Source organism: Carcharhinus amblyrhynchos, chromosome 13, assembly GCF_965287045.1.
Source record: "Carcharhinus amblyrhynchos chromosome 13, sCarAmb.v2.hapA, whole genome shotgun sequence".
Classification (NCBI taxonomy): domain Eukaryota; kingdom Metazoa; phylum Chordata; class Chondrichthyes; order Carcharhiniformes; family Carcharhinidae; genus Carcharhinus; species Carcharhinus amblyrhynchos.
Genome location: NC_137336.1, coordinates 52333503 through 52352232, shown reverse-complemented (window position 1 = coordinate 52352232; position 18730 = coordinate 52333503). Strand labels below are relative to the sequence as shown.

The window sequence follows — 18730 nt, the reverse complement described above, 5'->3', positions numbered from 1 at the left end:
ACAATGATATATTTACAGACTAGATCCTTCTTTATACTTACCAGAAAAAATGTCAGAGTACTGTAGCAAAACATCTTCACATGATCCTTCACTCTCATATAAAGCCCCACACATACAGTACTGAAGAAAAATCACGAAATTAACAAACTCTAGTAGTTCCTTTATTTGTGTGAAGTATCTCTCCTACTAAAAACGTAGTTACTGTAGCTCCCAGGCTAATACTGCTAAAAGCAGATAGGCCAGTCTGCAGAGCGGTACAAAGCAAACTACGGTTTCCATTATCAACGGTGCACTACAGATGAGGCAATGGCTATTTAATCTTCAAGCAGGGACAGCAACAGGAACAAAATGCCCAATCAGCTTTAGCAACTGCCTGACACAATGTGATCCTTTACTGGACAAATCCTACCTAAAGGAGATGGCATTCTCTAAATTCTTGTAAAAGTTTTGACTGATACGGCCATTTCTTTGGACTTGGTCAAAAGGTTAACAGCTCATTTCTTGTACGATAGATGCCATATCATGGCCAGAATTCTTCCCAAAAAATTCTGAATGTTGAATTTGCATGAAAACTGGAGTAATTCATGCAGGTTTTTCAGTGAAGAATCTCCCACACTCTGGACTGCAGAGGCCACCAGCCTCATTAAATTTCAGGGGGTGGGGCTTATTTCCACTGGAGAGGCTGAAATCAGCACACTGACCAGGCTATTGCGCATGTGCTTATCTGTCAGTGCTAACCTCAGCACATGTGCACTGGCCCATACTACTGGCCAGTTCAATCCCTCCCCCAATCTCCGCAAAGTCAGCTCTCTGCCTCCCCCACGACTTGATCCTAGTCCCCCGAACATTTCTGAAATCAGCCCTGACCACCACCCCACTCCACCCACCCCCCCATGGCTCACCTCTATCTCCAGCCCCACCCCCATCACCCCTCTCCTGCCTCCCCAGATTGCTGGCCTTCCTCCTTCCCCCATGGATCCTGATGCAGAGTGACAGCAGGACCCTCCCACCTCCAATGATTGCCCTCCATGAGGACCTCCCCATCTGCCCCATCCCTTAGGTCTCCTATATGCCTAATGGGCTGTGCCAAAGTACCCCTGGGCACTGGCACTTTGTTCCTTGGGCCCTAGCTGGCACTGCCAGGGGCACCCCACCACGCAGATGGGCCCCAATTGCAACCCCCGTTCACTCCAACGGTCGGAGCCCTGCAGCTGGGAGCTACTGTAATCCCGGATGGAGTGAAACATTCTGGGAGATGCTAGTGGACCTGGAAACTTCAGTTCTAGACCTGCTAACTGTATTTAAATCACATTCAAATAACCATTTAAATAGTCTTTGTGCCTCCCCACCAATTTCCGGTGCAGAGCAGATGCACTGGAAATCTGGTGCAGGGAGACGCTGGCAGGGTGTGAACACACGTGTGAAGCCTGCAAAATTGCCGGCTGGGGATTCTTCCAGCCCGCTGTATTAAAAAATTAGTGCAGTTGAATGGGAGAATCGCACCCCCCCAATACTTTTGGTGATCACTCCAAGAGCTGCTCCAAATCTCATGTTTCATGAATGCTCAGAAATTATTGAATTAAAACAGAATCCCTACAGTGCAGAAGCAGGCCATTCAGCCCATCGAGTCTGCACCAACTCTCCAACAGTGCATTTTACCTAGACCCTATCCCCGCAACCCCACATATTTGATTTTCCCTAGCACTACACTTGGGACACTAAGGGGCAATTTAGCATGGCCAATCTGCCTAAACTGCACATTTTGGACTGTGGTAGGAAACCAGAGTACCCAGTGGAAATCCATGCAAAGGGAGATTAGATTAGATTTTGGTAATTTACATATGTCAGTCTAAAATTCAGTGACAATGTCCGTTTAAAAGAAAACCCATGAAAACCACTTATGATCTACGGAAGGTATGAATGGAGTACTTTACTATGCAGAATGGAACCCTTAGAGCTATTTCAATGGGGCTTTGCATAAGGCACTGTGTATTTGGAATTGCACATTTCAGCAATGCATCCCTCTTCTTTGACATTATCCTTCCATCCAACAGTTCTGTCAAGCAACCAGAGATTTGCCCTAAATTTGGTAACATACTCCATAAGACCTTCAACTAGACAGAAGGAATGGATGCAGCGTGAGATCTACTGTTGCTTTAAATGACATGGGAGTAGGTGAACATAGGCATGACAGTTCATATATATTCAGTACTTGGTTTGTACATATCCAACAACCTAGGCTATATTTGGTGCTTAGAAGGAAATTATTACCGGTCTCAGACAACAATTTGGTTGCTTCCAGAACCTTTTCCGTATACACTCCAGGCTCATAATTGTCCATCTCTGAAGTGACAACATGAACAACTCTTGCAGCACGTCCTCGGATTGCACCAGCTGTACGGTCTAGTCCATCTACATCCTTTTCCTGGAGTGCGATAACACATTTATTTACATCCTCGAGGATGTGATTTTCTGTTAAAAGAAAAACAGATTTAGTGTAATATAAAACTGGTTTATAATAAATTCAGTTCTCTACAAACCAAACCTAATTTTAAATGAAATTCATCAGCTTGGTTCATTTCACCCTTCCAATCAAGTTGTTCTTCAAATCTAACTCCAGAACTCAGAACACAAAATTTAGGTTGACATGACTATACAATTATGCTATCTTTTAGAGCAAATGACTGCATATTCTAAGTCTTCAAGTGGGTGCTCCTTCATAGGAGAGGAAAACCGATTCAATTACTGCCATTTGTCCCTCAACAAACCTCACCAAAAACACAATGAGGTTTTCAATTCCTGTTAGTGTTGGGCATGTTCAGCAATTGGAGCAGAAAATGTCATGAGAACTGCAAAGCTGTGCTTCAGATTGGTATAAGAACATAAGAACATAAGAAATAGGAGCAGGAGTAGGCCATCTAGCCCTTCGAGCCTGCCCCGCCATTCAATAAGATCATGGCTGATCTGTCGTGGCTCAGTTCCACTTTCCCGCCCTCTCCCCATAACCCTTAATCCCCTCTCTTATCAAGAACCCATCAACCCGCTTCTTAAAAATATTTAGCGAGGCAGCCTCCACCACTTCAACGGGCAGAGAATTCCAGAGATTCACCACCCTTTGAGTGAAGAAGTTCCTCCTCAACTCCGTTCTAAACCGCCTCCCCTTTATCTTGAGGCTGTGCCCCCTAGTCCTACTGTCTTTTTTGAGCGGGAAGAGTCTCTCCACCTCTATCCTATCCATCCCATTCATCATCTTATACGTCTCAATGAGATCTCCCCTCATTCTTCTAAACTCTAACGAGTACAAGCCCAGTTTATTCAGCCTCTCCTCATAGCTCAATCCCCTCAACTCCGGTATCAGCCTAGTAAACCTCCTCTGCACTCCCTCCAGGGCTAAAATATCCTTGCGCAGGTGCGGCGCCCAAAACTGCACACAGTACTCCAGCTGCAGCCTCACCAATGCCCTATACAGCTGCAGCAAGACCTCCCTACTTTTATATTCAATCCCCCTCGCTATGAAGGCCAGCATCCCATTCGCCTTCCTGACCACCTGCTGCACCTGCAAGCTGGGTTTTTGCGACTCATGCACAAGGACCCCGAGGTCCCTCTGCACCGTCGCCTGCTGCAGTTTTTCGCCACGTAAGTAATAGTCCTTCCTACCATTCTTCCGACCAAAGTGGACCACCTCACACTTGCCAACATTAAATTCCATTTGCCATTTCCTGGCCCATTCGCCCAGCCTATCTAGATCCTTCTGCAGACTCTCCACACCCTCCGCACAATTTGCCGTTCCACCAATCTTGGTGTCATCAGCAAATTTCGACACCCTGCACTCGGTTCCCTCCTCCAGATCATCTATATAAATGGTAAATAGCTGAGGCCCCAGCACCGACCCCTGGGGCACCCCACTAGTCACCAACCGCCAATCCGAATAGCACCCATTGACCCCCACTCTCTGCCTCCTATTTGACAACCAATCCTCTATCCACGCTAACACCCTACCCCCAACTCCATGTCCCCTGACCTTCTGCAATAACCTCTTGTGAGGTACCTTGTCAAACGCCTTCTGAAAATCCAGAAAGACCACATCCACCGGCTCTCCTCTATCCACTGCCCTAGACACATCCTCATAGAACTCCAGTAAATTTGTCAGACACGACTTCCCTTTAATGAAACCGTGTTGCAACAATCAAGCAATTCCCTTCAAGATGCCTCGCAATTTCCTCCTTAATGACGGATTCTAACATTTTACCTACCACAGACGTTAAACTAACCGGCCTATAATTCCCCGCCTTTTGCCTGGCACCCCTCTTAAACAACGGCGTAACATTAGCCGTTTTCCAATCTTCCGGCACTTCCCCAGAATCCAGCGACGTCTGGAAAATAACCACCAAGGCATCCACTATAACCTCCGATAGCCCCTGCCCCAAAATCAGTTACAGAGTGCGTTTCCTGATGATCAATGACAGGAATATGATAAATTACTAGATAGCTACCAGGCCTGATGCCAGAATCATCCCCCCCACTCCCTACCAGAAAATCCATCTACGGCGGTGAGACAGCAGAACAGCGTCAATCACAAGGCATGCACCCAGTGAGCAGATCTCCCGGGGAGCTCAAGTGAGTGCAGAGCTCGTGGGGTGGGGGAGAATTGGTGGCGGTGAAAGAGGGTCATGCCTGGGTAATGCTGGGAGGAGGGGGTCCAGGGTGAACTGGTTTGGTCTCAGTGCTTGGCCAACCTTTAAGAAATGATGCCCTGAGCCTCAGCTGTTGATGTGGACAAATAAAAGCCAGTCCTGCCAGTGGTGTTGTGGAATCTGTGACTTCAAGTTGTCTGCCTACACTTCCCACTGTTTCAGAACAGCAGCCAGCATAATCAAGGACCCCATGCACCCCGACACACACTCTTCCACCTTCTTCTGTGGGGAAAAAGAACAAAAGTCTGAGATCACGTACCAGCCAACTCAAGAACAGCTTCTTCCCTGCTACCATCAGACTTTTGAATAGGTTTACCTTATATCAAGTTGATCTTTCTCAACAGCCCAGCTATAACTGTAACACCACACCCTGCACCCTCTCCTTTGCTTCTGTATGAACTGCATACTGTAACCGTATAGCATGCACGAAACAATACTTTTCACTGTATACTAATACATGTGACAATAATAAATCAAATTGTTTCTAACTGCTGCACTATACAGCGGAGAGAGCTACCACTGCTGTCGGCACACCTTTGCCAATTTCCAGGAAAAACTCACCCAAAGTCATTGATCATTTATTTTATGTTTATACATTCGTGTACACAACTGGGCTCTTACAATTGCCTGCACATGAAACTGTGTCTGAAATGCCTTCAAGTCATGGAATTTTTACAGTATGGAAGGAGGCCATTTGGCCCATCAAGTCTGTACCAATCACAATTCCTGTAACCCCACACACTCACCTTGCTAATCCCCCTGACAGTAGGGTCAATTTATCATGGTCAATCAACTTAACCTGCACATCTTTGGACTGTGGAAGGAAACCTGGCTGGGATTGTGGTTGGTACAGACTTGATGGCCTCCTTCCATACTATAAAAATTCTATGACTTGAAGGCATTTCAGACACACAATTTCAAGTGCAGGCAATTGTAAGAGTTCAGTTGTGTACACAGATCTACAAACACAGAATAAATGGTCAATGACTTTGGGGGAGATTTTCCTGGAAGTTGGCAAAGGTGCCAACAGCAGTGGTGGCTCTCTCCGCTGTACAGTGTGGCAATTAAAAACAATTTGATTTATTATTGTTACATGTATTGGTATACAGTGAAAAGTAGTGTTTCTTGCATGCTATACAGTTACAGCATGCAGTTCATTGAGAAGCAAAGGAGAGGGTGCAGAGTATGGTGTTACAGTTATAGATAGGCTGTTGAGAAAGACCAACTTAATATAAGGTAGGCCTATTCAAAAGTCTGATGGCAGCAGGGAAGAAGCTGTTCTCGAGTCGGTTGACGCATGATCTCAGACTTTTGTGTCTTTTTCCCCACGGAAGAAGATGGAAATGTCCGGGGTGCATAGGGTCCTTGATACATCGATACGGGGAGAATATGCAAACTCCACACAGACTGTTACCGAGACCAAAACTGAACCCAGGATCCTGCCACTGTAAGACAGCAATGTTAACCACTGTCGTGCCGCCCACTTGAGTAGACATGCCAGTCACTTGAATGAAACACAAGTAACATATTTCACATCCATAAAAAATAGTGATCTTGGGGAAGTTTAACTGCAAGGAAAATTAATATATTCTAAATGCTTCATTCTAAGTGCCAACTATATGGTACAAAGATGCACCTCTAAAACTACGTTAGAGTAATTTCAAAACCCTACTGCCCCATAAATAAGGCATCTGGAACAATTTAATCTAATTTTTGACTATCTGAACTGAAGAGTGAAGCAAAGCACACTAGAATAGTCCCAGGCATACTTAAAGTGGTGTCAACCTGATCTAGCTACAACATAGGACTACTTGAATGCCAAACAATGGAAGCATCATGCAATAGATAGAACCAAGCAATCCCACAGCCAACAGATCAGACCAAAGCTCTGCCACATTCAGTCGTGAATGGTGATGGACATTTAAGCACTGATGGAGGAGGAAGCTCCACAAATATCCCCACTCTTAGTAACAGATGAGCTCAGCACGTCACCACAAAAGAAAGGCTGACATATTGGCAACCATCTTTAAAGTGCTAAGTGGATGTTCCATCTTGGCCCCTCCTCCCGAGGTCTGCCACATCAGATACCAGTTTTCAGTTAAATTAGTTCATTTCAGGTAATATGAAGAAGCTGCTGAAAGTACTGAATACTGCAAAGGTTATGGGCCCTGACAGCACTGCAGTAGCGGTTCTGAAGATTTGCACTAAGAACTAGCCATGTTCCTAGCTAAGCTGTTCAACCAAGAGATTGAAAGGTAATTAGAAATAGGTACGAATGTGGAGTTGAGGTTATAATCAGCTCCGCCATGATCTCATTGAATGGCAGAGCAGGTTTGAGGGGCTAAATGGTCTACTCCTGCCCCTAATTCATATGTTCATAGTACAGCTACAACACTGGCATCTACCTGACAAATGTAGAAAATTGTCCAGGTATGTGCTGTCCACAAAAAGCAGGCCAAATCCAAACTGGCCAAGGACCACCCCATCAGTCAATCCTTGATCATCAGCAAAGCGATGGAAGGTGTCACTGACAGTGCTATCAAGCAGCACTTACACAGCAATGACCTGCTCGTAGATGTTCTGTTTGAGTTCTACTCAGCTCCAGACTTCATTGAAGCCTTAGAACAAATATTGACAAGAGTTGAATTTCAGAGATAAGCTGAGAGTGACTGCAGTTGACTGAGTGCGGTATCATGGAGCCCTAGCAAAACTGAAGTCAATGGGAACTGAGGGGAAAACTCTTCACAATTGGATCATACCTAGCACAAAGGAAGATGGCTTTTGTTGTTGAAGGTCAATCACGAATGTGCCAGAACATCACTGCACGAGTTTTTCAGAGTAGCATCCAAGGCTCAACTATCTTCAGCTATTTCATTAATGACCTTTCCACCTTCATAAAGTCAGAGGTGTGAGCATTTGCTGATAATTGCACAATGTTCAATATCATTCTCAACTCTTCAGATACTGAAGCAGTTTGTGTCCATTAGCACCAAGGACTGGACAACATTAAGACTTGGGCTGATAAGTGGCAAGTACATTCTGTGCCAGACAAGTGCCAGGCAATGACCATATACAACAAGAAAGATATTAAACTATCTCCTCTTGCCATTCAATGCCATTTCCAACCTCGAGGGTAGCCAATGTATGGCAACACCATTTCCTGCAAGTTCCCTTCCAAGCCACATATCATCCTGGCTTGGAATAATATAGTCATTCCTTCATTATTGCGGAGTCAAAATCCTGGAACTTCCTTCTTAATAGCACTGTGCAGTTCAAAGCAGTAGCTCACCATCTTCTCAAGGACCGCTAGGGATGACCTAGCCAGTGATGCCCATATCCTTTGTGAGTATTTAAAAGGTACAGGTTCTGCAAGTTATTATGACATGTTCTCTTTCTTAAAATGTAAAATTTGATGATCTTAATGCAAACTTGTCTCATCAAAATTAGTTTTAAAAGCTGAAAAGTGTCAATACTTCGGTGCCAGAATTTACATATTACTCTGTACTGAACTTCCATTTAATTAATTCTCTTAGCCGAGGAACCTCAAGACCAGAACTGACTCCGATTCTCAAGTTTTGCATAATTAAGTCATTATTTAAATGCTTGATTCAAAATAGCTTCCAATATTGGGAGAAGGAAAAAAAATTAGGCTCCAGTCCTTCGGATAAACTAAAAATTGGCTTCAAATATTTATTGTACCCAGTTTTAATTACTGGATTGGAGAGCAGAGGAGACCACTTTTTAAAAATTTGTCCTGAAATTTGAGAGAGTGTATTAAAGTGAAAGATGGAAGGACTTTGGTTCTAAAATACATAAACATAGTAACGTATTTAACTTTGCAGCATTTAGAATATTCTAAGACTACAAAATGAAATTTGCTTTATCCATCCATCAAGTATAATTGCTATTTTAGCAAAAGACATGAAATGACATAGAATTCGAGAGACAATGTGAGATGACACAAAGCAGTGAAGTTTCATGTTTATGGTAGGAAGTTAGCCAGCAATGGCATTCAATTGAGCAACGATAATATTTACATTGGGATCAAAATTTGCTGTTTGGTTCGTCAGTGTAAGAAGTGTATCAAGACCAATCGTGCCAGGGAGTTATCAGTAATGATTTCAGCACATTTGAAATTAATGTAGAGTAACCAGAATAGTGACTAGCACCTATTACCCTGAGTAAAACTTTCAATACTAATGCTTACTTTTACAGTATACTTTTGTGTATCCACATTAACTGAATTACAAACCAAATACATTTGCTCTAGATAGTGACTAATTGTTAATTCTCATTTTATTTAGAATCAGATGGTGTGAATGTTCACTGATAACATTTAAATATTGTATTAAAACAATACCTGAAACACACAGGAAGTCATCAATAGAAGTAATGTCATCCACCGCATCTGTCAGCACACGCACTTGTTTCTCCCATAGTTCTTTGAAGAGATCCATGTTATCCTGAGCCACTTTACTTTGAGGTTTAGCAGCCAGGGCCAAGGCAGCATTTATAACCTAAGGGAACAATGCAAATAAGTTACAGCTACTAATGCTTTTGCATTATCATTTTACAGAATCAATTGCAGGCATAATGAAGTCAAAGTTATCTGCAAGTTCATGAAATTTACTGAAAACCTTAACTTTAAAGTTGCCACATGCTAGTTTAAAACAAATAGTGGTGGTGGTGCACCTGTCAACAAAGCAAAACATATTCAAGTTTGCTGCAAATGATATCTTCCAGTTGTCAAAATTTGTTTTGGACTAGTATGAAATTTCAATGGCTGAAAATTGAAAAAGGGACAAAAGACAGCACTTGGAATCACTCAAGTCTATAAATACATTGCGAGAAGAGCATTAATTAAAAAAACTTGGCATTTCTTTTCAGTAGACAAAACACAAAAATCACTTAATTAAATTTTAGACTAAACAAGACGTTGTTTTGTCAAACCTGTGGACAAAGACCTTCCAGCTGAGTGGCTGCCATGCGAACTAGTTTCACACCTTCTTCATTGTTGGAAATGGAGCAAGCAAGGTTGGCAACCTAAAAGGAATAAAAATAACCAGTGAAGTGCAGTTTTCAATGCACAATCTGATTTTTAGATGAACTACCAGTACCACATAGGATAAAGTTGACCACAAAACCTAAGAATTAGGAGTTGGAAAAAGGTCATTTATCCCAATGAACCTGCTCTGCTATTCAAAAATGACACGGTTGATTAGATTGTAGCCTTAACTACAATTGCCCCGTTTGGCACCTGCCTGCTGCCATCCATCCCCCACAAAGCTTTGGACTTGTAGGTCAAACATCTAACTCAGTCTTAAATATATTCAATAACCCAGCCACCAATGCATCCTGGAGAAGGGAATTCCAAAAATGAATGAATGACCTTCAGAAGAAATTTCTCCCCATCTTCAGTCTTTAATGAGAAAGATTTTATTTTTACATTATGCCTGCTAGATTCCCTAATGACAGGAAATACCCTCTCAGCATCTACCCTGCTCAGCACCTTCAGAATCAGGTGTTTCAATAAAATCACAACTCAAATCAGTATAGGCCCAACCCACTCAAATCATTTCTCATAACACAACCCTCCCACCCCCATCCCATAAATCAACCTATTGAACTGTCTCCAATACAAGTATGATAGTGATGTGTTACAGGTCACACAGGGATTCAGAATTGCTGTGGGAACATGAACTTTTATATACATGTTGTAGTTTGTAGCTATACATACTGATGATAGAGGCTCCAATTTTCCTTCCATCACACTGCTGACCAGGAACCACTATTACCAACTGTCACTGGCACGTGTTTAAGGATTTACAGGTTGAGGCCCCGCCATTGACCCCTATGGCACTCCACTCGTTACAGCTCGCCAAATTGAAAGTGACCCATTCATCTCAACCGTTTCATATTCATTTGCCAATCTTTTATCCACGTGCTAACATATCACTAATATATCATCCTAAATCCTTGCATATAAGAACATAAGAAATAGGAGCAGGAGTAGGCCATCTGGCCCTTCGAGCCTGCCCAGCCGAGCCTGCCCCGCCATTCAATAAGATCATGGCTGATCTGTCGTGGCTTAATTCCACATTCCCGCCCTCTCCCCATAACCCTTAATCCCCTCGCTTATCAAAAACCCATCAACCCGCGTCTTAAAAATATTTAGCGAGGCAGCCTCCACCACCTCAACGGGCAGAGAATTCCAGAGATTCACCACCCTTTGAGTGAAGAAGTTCTTCCTCAACTCCGTTCTAAACCGCCCCCCCTTTATCTTGAGGCTGTGCCCCCTAGTCCTACTGTCCTTTCTGAGCAGGAAGAGCCTCTCCACCTCTATCCTATCCATCCCATTCATCATCTTATACGTCTCAGTGAGATATGTACCTTTCATATGGTACATTATCAACTGCCTTTTGACAATCCAAATATATTACATCTACTGGTTCCCCTTTATTCATCCTGCTTGTTTCATCCTCAAAGAACTCTAATAGATTAGACAGAGATGATTTTTCTTTCACAAAACCATGTTGGCTCTGCCCGATTCTACAATGATTTTCTAAATGCCCTGCTCCCATTTTCCAGATAATAGATTCTTGCGTTTCTGTAATGACAAATGTTAGGCTAACTACTCTGTAGTATCTCTTGTTACAGTTGTAACTCTTGTTTGAGCTAAGCATGGATGATTTTTTAAATTCATTTTCATGGGACATAGGTGTTGCTGACTGGCCAGCATTTATTGCCCATCCCTAGTTGCCCATGGGCAGCTGAAAGTCAGCCACACTGCTGTGGCTCTGGGGTCATATGTAGGCCAGACCAGATAATGACAACAGATTTCCTTCCCTAAAGGATATTAGTGAACCAGATGAATTTTTCCCAACAATCGACAATGGTTTCATGGTCAACAGTAGATTTTTAATTCCAGATATTCTTTATTGAATTCAAATTCCACCAACTGCTGTGGCAAGATTCGAACAAGGTCCTCAGAACATTAGCTGAGTTTCTGGATTAATAGTTTAGCGATAATACCACTAGGCCATTGCCCCACCCCCCCTTCTCAAAACTGGTGGTCAATACAACAATTTTGTCTGCAAAGTTATCCATGAGAAATGAATCATAATACCCGTTACAAGTAAGTGTAACTTAGTTGTGTTCCAATGATTTTCAGGGGCTACTCAAGTAGTATTAGGGACAACTACTCATCTGTTCCATTCTTTCCATACATTCAAAATGAAACCACTGATATGTTCAGATTTTATAAAATAATCAAGCTGATAAAAAAAATGAAATTCTGAATCATGTCTTCACCGGATATTTCTAGCCTATTCACGAATACAGAAAATAATTTTCATGAAAAGACCATAGCTCTTAATAGAGATTGACATGTTTGATTCAACAATTATGAAAATCTGTACTCACCTCAACCAATTTGCTGGCATGGTCACGAAATACTTGGGCATACTCTTTCACTTCCTTTTCATTACCATTCTTGGCTGCTTCAATCAAAACCAGAAGGGGAACATTGGTCTCCAAGAAAGAGTCTGATACATGATCCATGACAGCTTTTCTCAACTGTTAAAAGGAATAGTAATCAATGTTTAAGCTCAACAATGCAAACACTGCAGTACTCACTTTCAGTAACCGTTCATTTCATTTGACTAAAATTAAGTTGTGATGTTAGTTTCATACTGAAAAATCCATATACTTGCAAGATGTTGAGTGTTACATGTTATATTTCTCAATCTTTCCACGATCAGTTGAGAAAAAGTTATGTATAATATTTTGCTCAGGGAAAAGAAATTTTACAAAAAATCTCTTAGCAAATATATTATCTCCCTATAAAAATATATTATGTACCAAAATAATTTTGGGCTACCAATATTTTATTGTTCAAGAGCTATTTTGACTAGTTTTAAAACAATATTCACTATGATCATATAAAGTTGGCAAAATGTCCTCATTGATTTTGGCTAGAATTTTCATGCACTGAAGCTGGCCTTTATTCTAGCCACAGTGAGTCTATTGTGCATCCGAAGGGACTGAGAATTCAATGACTTCCTGCCACATTTCAGTGAAAAGCAAAAAGCAAAATCACTATACTGATGGGCCTTCCACAGTGCACACTAGCAGCAGTCATGAGAAATAGATACTGTAGCACACAATCCATACTGAAAGATTTAGGGAGATTGGCGTTATATCTTCAACTGACTAACACGTTCCACATCGCTTCCATTTATCAGATGTAATAACTGCACAATGCATATGTCCATCCCCAACCGCAAATTAAAGGTCTTTGTGTTTAAAATAGAGCCACAATATAACGTGAATGTGCACGTCGTTAGAAATAAATCAGGGGACTGGAAGTACGCATTAACTAGCCTTGAAATAAACCTTAGCTGCGATCCCAGTAGTATGACTATAGAAGAGATGGACTAGACAGAAGAGCAATGGGACTCTATTTTTGGGGTCATGGATTGGTTTTCTGAGTTTTGGGCGGCAGTAGCTTTGGAATAAAGCCAGATTTCTAAGATTATCCCAATGTTAAAGGTGGAGGTGAGCTTGGGAAGCTGTGTCCATTTGGGCCTTGATTCTTGGTGAATTCTGGGTAGATGCCATCAATCCTGACAATATTCCCAGACTTTGTGATCACCAGGGGTCTACCACTTTGATGATGAAGATAGCAAAAAAGGTGGTGTGCTGAGTGCCATTTTGAAGCATGTTTCAGTAGCCTTTTCACATCTTTTTCCCTGGTGGTAGTTGCTACCTTTTCGATGATTAGGAAGCAGGTTGCAACGGCACTGCTCTTTGATGTTTACTGTTGGAACAATCAAGAGGCACCAAGCTGATGAAGAAATTTCCAGATTTTCATGCTGAAAAATTAGGAATCCAAGTTTTCAGTGGTTTTGCACCATTTAGAAAACCGATTTGTATTGCTATGTCTGGGTCTCAAAGGACATTAAATATGAACACTCTCACAACAGCATGCAATTTATTCTTTACTGTAATCATGGTGGATACTTCTGGTGATTTCCATTTTCAACAGTCCAGCAAAGCAGCCGCAGTACTTTCTCTGGATTAGATTCACCACAGTTCTCATGGAGCTAGTTCATGAAGCCTGATGAAAGTTCTATCTTAGTTCAGGGCTGAGGCGATTATTAGCACCCAAGTCCCTACACGTGTAAGCACAATGCTCAGTCCTGAGTGTGCACAATTTCTTAACAGTGTTACAGGAAATGCTGTGCATCCATTCTTTGCTGTTATTAGGTGTGAAACAAATGTTTAGCGAGTATTCCTTCTTCCAGCTAGCAGAAAAAAGGTATTTGGCTGTTTGGCATTGTAAGTGAGATGGATGTCAGAGGCCAGTGTCTATTTGCTAGTGAGCTCAGTCTATTTTTTGGTGCTGAAATTAAATGGCTTGGTGAATATCATTTGGTAGGCGATGGTTGGCCAGGTTTTGATCAGCAGCTTGTAAATATTCATAATGGGCAGCTTGCTCACTTTGACTGTAATGAGGAACAGTAAGCTATCTATTAATGAGAACTCCAACTCTGATAATCAGTTCAGCCAGACATTTGGTCCTACAATAATACACATGGCGTAAGCACACTACTATGTGAAATGCACAGATCTATAGATGCTATGGGTTGGGTTCAGGCAAGTGGATATCTTGGGAGGCAAGTTCTCTAAGTTCCGAGCAAGATCTCTCCTTTTGCTCTACACAGATCTTTAATGTTGAGTTGATAAATGCAGAGCTCTGGACCAATTATCTCGCTTAGTTCCTTCTGCAAGATACCCATGGATGCTTCCATATATTTTAAATTGGGAGGGAATATTTGGGCATTCCACCATCTTGATGATGATGATGATGATGATATTACTTGAAAAGATCTCAAAACAATAAACATAGGGAGATCTTAACATGATGACTGAATGATTCAACCTTAAACAAATTAACCCGGTTTTAGAAGCCATTCTCCCAAACGTACAGAGAAGGAACAAGCCACACTGACTAGGTCCTTGTACATACTACCAAAATTAAGGCAGAAACAATTGAATATTGAAGCTGCCTTCAAAGTTTTGTCAACGACAAACAGAACTATCTGGTGCAAAGACCTGCTATTGAAGTTTCAATAACCATTCAATGCTGGAAAACTCTGGCTTATCAAATCAACTTGCATTTATGTTGGTTACAGAACTAGCCAAGCATGTATGTTCAAAATAGTCTGGCACAGGGAGTAGAGCTCAGAGCAGCTTTTTTCAATATCTATGGCAGATACTTGGCCCTACATCAAATACTGGAAATTACGAAGGTGTCACCTTTGGAAAGAACTTACCTTTGGACAGGACTCCTCCCTGCCATCTTATCAACACCAGGCAAAAAGTGAAAACTTGGTGAACAAGGTCTGTAAACTCACTGGATCATCATGGGGGAGCAGACCCAGAACAACCTGCACCGTAACAGTGGTCCGAGTCTACTCTAGCAGAATACTGCTGTCTCTTTGGCTTGCAGCCATCACACAGATTTCCACTAAATGCCATGGGGATTGTGTGGATGCTTAGGTTCAGTCCAACCGAATGATCCCCAACACCCCTGCCTGCCATTTGCCACAACACCGTTGCTCTTTGCGAGATGGAAAATTATGAGCAGCAGTGACTTCTTTCAGCAAATATTCACACAGCTGGTGATCAACCCACTATCCAGATGTATGGAACCATAGGATGCTTGCAGCATAAAGGACTAACAATTTATTGGCCCAAAAGCAGAGGTCCCTCTCTGCAACCACTGTGGGAGGTATCATCGTTCTTCACTTAGAATCTCAGGAGGTCATCAAAAATACGAGTGATGGCACTTAAGAGCCTAACTAAACCTTTCAAGAAATCTCAAGAGATTGGCTACCATTTTGGGAGGATCTTGCAGATTACTAAATAGGGCAAAAATGAATTGCAAGCAAGATTTGTGAAGATGTTTACACCTGTAATAATGCAATATTACCAACATCATAAGGTTGACTAGATTATAATAAAATCATTGGTTAGGAAATAATTGACTGGAAGATTTAAAATATATACAGATCGATTTATTCAATTTATTGCATGCCTACCAAGGTAGGACGCAATGCTAGATATGGTTCCTTATCAGAAGGATTAAGAAATGTGATACTAGAACATTTGGGAATGACTGTCAAATTTAGTTTATAAAAAGAAAAAGATTTGCATTTATATAGCACTGTTTCTGATTACCAGACTTCTCAAAGTACTTTATAGCCAATCAAGTACTTCTGAAATGTACCTACTGTTTCAACACAGGAAACATGGCAGACACTTTGTCCACACAAGCTTTCACAAACAACAATGTCACAATGACCAAGTAAGTTGTTTTTGTGACTCTGATGGATAAAAACATTGCCGAGGGCACTGGGGTAACTCCCATACTCTTCTTTGAAATAGTGCCATTGGATCGTTAACACCTACTTGGGCAAAAAAAAAATCAGGCCTCAGTTTAATATCTCATCTAAAAGATGGCACTTACAACAATACAGCACTCCCTTAGCGCTGCAGTGGAATGCCTGCTTTGATTTTTATGCTAAATCCCCAGAGTGGGCCTTGAATCTGGAATCTTGTGACTCAGGTGAGAATACTGGCAACTGAACCACAGCTGACACTCAGATGGATGAGAAGGGAAGAAAGAGTGGCGTTTCGAATGAAAAAATCTATTAGCTGAAATAAACTTCACCGATTTAGGCAAGAAAGTCAGTTTTCATATATTCAAAAAAAAAACCAAACTCCTCCATGTCACAGAATTAGAATTAAGAAATTTATACTCTCTTTAACACTTCATTAGTGAAATGTATATTCAACATTTTAGAATTGTGCAAGATGACACCAACATTTAAAAAGGGACATTGTCTTGATAAATGCAATTCAATTCAATTGTGTGCAGGTAAAACACAATGACCTGAATAACAAGTTCAAACAAAAGCTTGCATTCAAGTCATACTTTTAACAAAAAGATAAACTTCCAAAAAGATCTCTCAAATAGAAATTGTCAGGGAAAATAACAGCCACAAATGGAAGAAATAAGTTGGGCACGACCAAATTCTGACCAAAAAGGAAGTGATGCGGAATGTGTAGGGAGAATTGATTAAGACACAGAATGGTGCTGATCAACCACTATGAAATATAATAGTCTTAGAAAGCTTGCAAAATTAGGTTGTAGTTATGTAAAAACGTTTAAAGTTTAGAGGCTTTCTTCATAGGCAGAGAGAAAGATAATTGAAATTACATTTAATATGCAGGACAGAAACAGAACTTTTAGGACCAACCAGTTCATGCAGGTGTTTGCTCCACCTGGGCCTCCTCCCATACATCTTCACTAAACTACCAGCATAGCCCTTGCTTCCATTTTCCTTCATCTGCTTATCTAATTTTTCTTAAATGCATTGCTACTTTTCACCTTAACTATTTCCTGAGAATTCCATATTGGCCTCATTGGGTAAAAAGGTTCTTCTGAATTCTTGGTTTGATTCCCTGGTGACTATCTTATTTTGAAAGCTTCTAGTATTGCTCTTACTACAAATTCTATACCTACTGTAATAATTAAACAGTTTTAAAGGCATCTATTTGGTCATCCCTCAAGCTTTTTTTTAATCCATAACAGCCTCTGCCTTTCCATCATTTAATGGCAGGATAACCTTGAAATTCTGATAACATCTTTGGTGTACCATCTCCACCATGTTCATATCCATTTCATAACATGACAACCAGAACTGCACACAGTATTCCAAGGGAGGTCTGATCAAGGCTCAACATAAATTTAGCATACTATTCTACTTTTTAATTCTATCCCGCTCAAAATAAGCCCTTGAGATTGGCGTCCTTTTTCTATATATAAATAGCCACAGTGACTGGCATCATTTTTAACAATTTGTGTACTTGTACATCCAAATCCCTTTGCTCCATCATGCCATTTAGATTCCTAGTTTCAAAGTAACTTGTGACTTCTTTTCTGTATTTAACTGCCCATTCCAAGTGTATTAATGTTTTAGTGGAATAATTGCAGTCTTCCTCCTCTGTTGACTACCTTCCTAATTTGGGGTTGCCCACAAATTTAGAAAATCATGTGCAATAGACAATGAAATGGCAGAAATATTAAAGGTACTTAATATTTACCAGGGAGTCAAATCAAGCATAACTTTATTCTAACAGTCACTTAATGGCCCTGTTCCCATCCTGACTTTCCTGCTTTCCTTTGTGTCTGTAGAATATGTCACTATTCTGCCCCATCATTCTTATTTCATAGTTCCTCTTTACCTTAATTGTTCTTTTAACTTCCCTCCTAGTTTCTTGATATTCTTTTGCTCACTTTTGCTGTCGATGTACTTGGAAGCTTTCTAGCTATGGCTAACTTTTGAGAGGATAACTTAATACTTATGCCCACTGGCTCATTAATTGACGACATGTTTGCATAAAGTCACAATCACTGCCAGAAGGTTAAAAAGATGGTTACCAGAAACATTTTCATGGAAGGTTATTAGAACAAAATCTTTTAGAAGAATTTCCTTCTTTGCTCTAATTTCTGCCATTTGATAACACCCAAGCATTAGCTTTTAAACAACTGAATCAAGTTGGTATTTAAATGTTGTTAATAATGCAACAGATACCTAATTTCTCCAATGATCAGCAACTTTGGCCCTTAATGGACTCTAATGTTATCTATTCTAGTAGCCATCTCTGCAGCACAGTACCTGCACTATAACTTTCGTGATCAAATTAGAGATGTTTAATGATAGGCCATTAGTCCAGGAAGATTAATCAAATGTATTCACTTATTTTGTATCAGATATTAAAGAGCATTAAGAGATTGCAAGATTACCTGTGTAGGATGCAAAAAAAATGCCAGGAGTGGAGAGTAAAAGTTAAAAAGGAGAGAGAAAAGACAAGGCTCAAGTAATACATCAAGCCCTCAGAATAACAAGTGGCCTTATGGCACCGTTTTGCACTAGGCTGCTAATTTACTGTTGAATTAGAGGCAA

The 18730-nt window shown here is 41.1% G+C and overlaps 1 protein-coding gene across 1 annotated transcript in view; it reads right to left on the bottom strand.

The window, feature by feature from the left end:
- Window positions 1–18730, bottom strand: part of ctnna1 (catenin (cadherin-associated protein), alpha 1) — a 172664-nt gene that overhangs the window by 26656 nt on the left and 127278 nt on the right. The window contains exons 9-12 of the mRNA XM_080201695.1: window positions 12117–12269; window positions 9645–9737; window positions 9055–9211; window positions 2272–2472 (exon numbers count right to left, since the gene is read on the bottom strand). Of these exons, the coding sequence (XP_080057821.1) occupies window positions 2272–2472; window positions 9055–9211; window positions 9645–9737; window positions 12117–12269 (604 nt within the window). The remainder of the gene's footprint in view (window positions 1–2271; window positions 2473–9054; window positions 9212–9644; window positions 9738–12116; window positions 12270–18730) is intronic.